The 5,880-nt window shown below is 38.0% G+C and overlaps 1 protein-coding gene across 5 annotated transcripts in view; it reads right to left on the reverse strand.

Annotated features, from left to right (window-relative positions):
• Nucleotides 1-2,552: 2,552 nt before the first annotated feature.
• The window catches only part of ptprea (protein tyrosine phosphatase receptor type Ea), a 52,458-nt gene continuing 49,130 nt past the window's right edge, over nt 2,553-5,880 (reverse strand). For all 5 annotated transcript variants that reach the window (XM_032502183.1, XM_032502185.1, XM_032502184.1 and 2 more), the window contains 4 exons: nt 5,027-5,152; nt 4,339-4,490; nt 4,063-4,198; nt 2,553-3,926 (listed from right to left, as the gene is read on the reverse strand). In XM_032502183.1, the coding sequence (XP_032358074.1) occupies nt 3,852-3,926; nt 4,063-4,198; nt 4,339-4,490; nt 5,027-5,152 (489 nt within the window). In that variant the 3' untranslated portion in view covers nt 2,553-3,851. The remainder of the gene's footprint in view (nt 3,927-4,062; nt 4,199-4,338; nt 4,491-5,026; nt 5,153-5,880) is intronic.

Consider the following 5,880-nt stretch of genomic DNA (forward strand, 5'->3'; position numbering starts at 1 on the left):
GTTTGTAATGCCGTGTATGGGAAAAGTAACTACATATACATACTGTTAAGATCATTTTTTTTAAATAGATTAGATTAGATTAGATTAGTTTTAGAATCAATATCGAATTGTGACATTTTCTGAACTGTGAATTAGTTTTATCATGCTGACATGTAGGAGTTGTTGCATTATTCACCATCTATAGAGAAGATTGATAATTTGTCTTGATTACATCATCATACTCACTGTTTGATGGTCAGCATATATGGTCAAGATAGACTGAAATTACCAATTTCTGAGCAGTATTATATTACAGAAACTTTGTATTATAAGTTGAATTTTCCCTTTTACTATATTCTTTCGTCTACATATAGATTGAGGAGCACTGCCCCCTGTTGGCTTAGAGTATTCCTTGCACCATTTCACCTTTTATTGACCTGTGTAAGTGTTGCTGACAGTGTTCATGCAGAAGATGATACTAAAGGTATCTTCGGTGGTGATTTATTTTTAAGTTATTTTCATTGAGCAGAATGAAAATGTGCAAACGGGTGAGTTGGAGATAGGGTTGGGTGGTCATTTAGTGTACTAAGGGGTCTTAAAAATAGCAACAATGTCAGTTTCAATACAGTCATTAAAAAAAATGCAAGGATTAAATATAATTTATTTAATGCTTAAAAATGTTTATGTGTGGTTGTCATCACGTGACAGTGTGGAGAAGGGGGGGGGGATGGCAATTTGCGCACCGAACAGGACTTCTGCAGTTTGGCAGCATTTTGGATTCCAACCTAATGAGATTGGAGAGGTGTTTCAGTAGGCTATTAGTGTTTGGTATTCAGTTTCTGAACGGTTTAGGCACAAGCCAACAGTTTGGTGACGCCGTCTGAGCCTTACGTCAGAATTCTTAATTAGTCACGGTAATACTGTTTACCGCGGTAAAATACGGAGGAAGTTTGACGGTATCAGAGCTCTAGTTGGAGACATAAACGCCGAACCTCTTTGTTACTGTGCATGTTTTGAATTAGTTTGAGGATTTTCTGTTTTTTGTTTTTTTTGTAACCCGACCCTGTAGTCTGAAGTTGTTGTGTATCCACCTTTTTATTGGACTTTTTTCTCATCATGCTGGTATTTAATCCCACATTTTCATAGTCTTGCTTGGTGTTCCACTGCGGTATCCCCTGTTTGGGGAAAGGCAAAGGGGGTATTTTGTACTAAAAATACTGTAACTTTAACTTAATGCACTTTATTGGACCAAGACTGCTACAGCCTGATATTGACTTGATATCTTTGCACGGAAGGAGAAAAGATTGCAACAAATAACACCTGTTTCAGTATCCATACGTGCACCTGAAGTAATAATTGAGTAAGTCATTTTAAAACCATTCCATAATTGGTTGCAGTCCTAATGTAGAATAAAATGATTCTGAGCCAGGTCTCAACTAAATATTAATTCATGTTTGGTATCTCCCATAATATTCTCTGTGCTGTAAATCAGGGTAGAAAGCAGTGTTGGTAACAAAGAGGTTGTGGGGTCAAATTGGACTGTTGGTGAGACAAAACAGGACATTTGTTGAAATTGTAATTAAATTGGTTAGTTCATGGGCCAGATAACTGACAGATTAATCAATAATGAAGAAAACTGTAGTTGCAGTGCATATTTACAGCCAACATGTTTCTGTTCATGTCAGGATGTCAAAGGGCTACTTAACATGTATTCAGTGTATTATTCACATCTATAGTTGTAGTGGCTTGAGCAGTCCCCAGCATGTCTTCTCCCAAAGTTGAAATGAAATCTGTATAAGCTGTTGCACTTGTTACATATACTGTGATTTTTGTATTTTTAACATACTATACTTTGGCTTTTTTAAACGGAAATTTGTTATGGCACATAGACATTCTAAATGGCCCCAAGATGATTTCCTGTTGCAATGTAAGTGAATGACAACTGATGCTGTTGCCTAGCAATGGCATTCCATTAAAAAGGTCTATACTAGGATACTTCTATTTCTTTTCTTTTTTTTCCTTTTTTTTACATACTTTGACTTTTTCAAGCTTTTTTTTAATGACATGCATTACTTTTTTTCAATTTTGACAATTTGTATGACAAATTATACTTTAAGTTTTTTACCAGATACCTACAGTATGACTGTTGCGTAGTGGCAAACACTACCAAAGACATCTGAAGAAAACTTTCACTGACCCCCCAAAAAGCATTTTCAGATTAATTTAATATTGTAATTTGCATTTAAAAGACATTGAGAATCAGAAATGGGTAGACCACTCACTAAGAGCAAAGGCAAAGAGCTGCAGTCTCACACTCCCCCCTCCCTTAATATTCTTTAAAGGAAGGCATAGAGCAAGAAGAAGCCATGGGAAAATAAACTTGGTTGTTTTGTCTCTTCTTGTGCTGCACTTCACATAGACATAAATAGCACACACACCAAATGACCAATCCCTCGACAGTTTCTTGCTGCAGGGCCACTTTCACAATGTTAGCATTTTGTTATGTAGTATTTACATACGGCATTAATACAATTACAGATTTTCATTGAGGATTAAAGCAGAGCTGGGTCAAATTATTTCAAATGTTTGGTTTAATGTTGAAGTTCCAGATGGATGGGGGTTACTGCCGCACAGACAAGCAGATTCACATTAAGATGCTATCATTTAAACATTCTGCTTCCTTATTGTGATGTATGTTTAAAAAAAATCTATAATAAATTAACGTATTCTGAGAGATTAAGTAACTAAACGTTGATAGTATGTCGACAGGGGTGTGTTTGTCGCTCTGATATTAAGCAGGCACTGTAACACATGTGCGTATTGTGGTTTTTGCCATTACAGAAGTTGTCTATTGTTACACTTAATACTTTACTGCGTTAACTGCATCTGACGCAGGTTGTCATGAAATGGTACTGACTACTGCGTTTAGCGACCACACTTGCCTTTCCATAAAATCACCTTTCAACGCTCGGCCTTTTACCTTAGAGACGTACTACTTTTTCACGTCTTAAAGTTTTTGAAAAATGTCTAATACAAATAACCTCCTTGGCAGAGGTAGAAAAGCAATAAACATACCGGTGAATATTGCAGGTTCTTGGCTTAGTTATGTGTGCTTTTTGATGTGCAGTCATTTTAATAAAATACTTTTTACCATCTAAAGACAAAAGGCAGACTTAATATCCATGTTAAATGCAGTCGCATACCACTTTTATGAGGTACAAAAACAATGTAACGGTATTTCACGACTTTGCAATACGTCTTAACTGTAAACCTTCTGCCCGACCCCCGCGTCTTCACCTTGGCCTCTGTTGCTTAACTTTACGTTCTCTTCATTACGGCTTAAGGGATCAGTTCTTTTTCTGACAATATTTCTATTGGAAAGAGTATTGCATGTGCAATGGGCATGTAGTTTCAATATCGCCTCTAATCTCAGAAGTCATCAATAAATGCAATGACGTACTGTATGATGACATAAAACTCTTAACATTCGCGTTGTGTTCTCCAAAACTCAAGAATAGAATGTCATCGTTGATACATAAATACATTTACAATAAGTACAACTTTTCAAATGACATGGTCAATCCAAAATAACATTTAGATAAACATTTCAAATACAGTATTATACAACAAAAGTGAAATAAGTGTAAAACAACACTTGATGACAAAAATTATCATACATGATGTGAAATATACATTAATCTAACTTTTTTTCATTTACAATGTTCATCCACTGACATACAGTATATTACAGCCAGGACGGAGTTAACGGCGGGACAAGTGCATAGCAAAATAGATCATTTGACCAAGTAAAAAAAAACAACTGACAAACCGGCTTTCGAAAACATTAAAAACCACGATTAAGGCAAATCTCATCATTTAAAATTGGCATAGTCTGAGAAAATGTCGACAAAGTCCTGTACCACCCTGTAGCAGAAGTCATATTGTTCCTATAGAATTAGGAGAGGAAAAAAAAAAAGTTGATCAGGAAGTAGCCTGTAAAATGGAATATAAGACAATACATGACACCGGTAACATTTTAGCAGTAGTTGAGATTAGTTGGGATTCACTCGTGCCGATACTTACCACAGTTTGGACCATATGAGGCCTCTGCATGCGTAAACTCTTCACAGTTTGGAACACGTCCAGCAGCCCTTCTGCCTTGACTCGCTCCAGGATATTGCTCAGTGCAATGAACGTACCTGTTCGCCCTGCACCAGCACTGCAGCACACAAACACACAAACTCTTAGAAACTAATCAGAAAGCCCAAAGAGCGGCTTGTTGTTGTCCGTCGCTGCAAAAGGCCGCAGCAGACAAGCCAAATCTAAAAAGCGGCTCAGGTGCGTGTATTTGGAAGCTACCTGCAGTGTACGACGATGGGATGGTTCCCAGACTGCTGCTGCTGTCTCTGCACCGAGGCGATGATGTCGATCATGCCTTTCCCCTCGGCTGGGATGCCGACCTCCGGCCAGCCGTGGAAGTGGAAGTGCCTGATCACCCTCATCTGCTTCTCCTTTGAGAGGAAAGGGACAGGCAGACAAGATATTGCAATACTTTTCAAATATGATTTAATAGCAGTATACAAAAGCATACTCTTACCATATTAATCATCTCATAACCCGCAAATGTATCTTGTGACCCTTTTGGAGGGGGCCTCAAACCCTAGGTTGGGGAACACTGGACTAAACTGCCAAACTGTATATAGAGTTGATAAAAACAGCTTCACCATGTCTTTTCTGAAGTACTTTTACTTTAGAATGTTTTGGTAATACTCATGAATTTTTACATTTAAATGCTGAACTCAATAATGTAGTGTTTGACGTACATTTTTCTTGAGTAAATGATGTGAATGTTTGTTACGCTACTGGAAGTCATATTTGACTTTTAAATTTCCACTCTTTTTCTACTTTGTATTGCAAATGATGCACACAGCAATTTCCCCTTTAGGATTAATAAAGTTTAATCTTATTTTTATCCCAACAGGCAACGTGAAGGGACGTTAACGGTCCCAATGACAGCCACGTGAGAGCGCAAGGTTAATTTGCTTACCGGGACAAAGGTGAGTACCAAGTCTCGTAGACTGAAGGTGTCGCACAAAGTGTCTCCCTTCAACTCTACCGTGTAGTCTCCGTAGGTGACAGAGTCCTCCGCGGGCCAGTATTGACAACATTTGTCCTGCAAAAAGAGTTAAAAATTAAGATAACTATTTGGTTACTTCTGGCAAAAGAGTGAAAACATGTTGACTGTCACTGTTTGTGCTGTTTTGGTAACTGTAATTGTGGGAGCTAGGATTGCATCATCAAGTGTAGTATTTGGGCAAAGGCCCGCACTTGAAGCTTTTTTGTAATATGGGTTATTTGTCAGGGGATTCGAAAAGGTCAGAAAAAGTATTGTGTAATAAGAACTCAACCAAAACATCATACAATTTTAGAAATATGTATTCAAAATGTACATATGATGAGCACAGATACACAAGGCCGTGCAGTAAGTGCAGAATGTGTAAGTGACGTGTTCCAGGGAAAAAACTAAATGGCCACCAGACTAAAGAAGACAGACATCAAAAGGTGTTTTGAACTTTAAGTTTGAGTAAAGTGGTGAACTTTTTGAAGTCAATTGACTCACACAGATGTGTAGAGATCCCAGTATTAATCCACATACAGTATAAACCCACGTACCCCCCTGCTTTTGGTGGTCCTGCGTATTTACTAACCAGCTATCGGGTCGCCGGTGAAAGCACGCCTATAGGGTTCTCTGTCCTGAGGTTGTCTCCGTCATGCTGCTGGCCCTACGTATCTGGGGTTTGCTTCTCAAATGTAGGCTACATTCAAATTCGTGGGATGTTTCCATATAATAAACTGTCCACATATTTTAATACCTTCCACTGCAAGGCACTTGCTTTTATC

The sequence above is a fragment of the Etheostoma spectabile genome, chromosome 21, assembly GCF_008692095.1.
Source record: "Etheostoma spectabile isolate EspeVRDwgs_2016 chromosome 21, UIUC_Espe_1.0, whole genome shotgun sequence".
Lineage (NCBI taxonomy): Eukaryota > Metazoa > Chordata > Actinopteri > Perciformes > Percidae > Etheostoma > Etheostoma spectabile.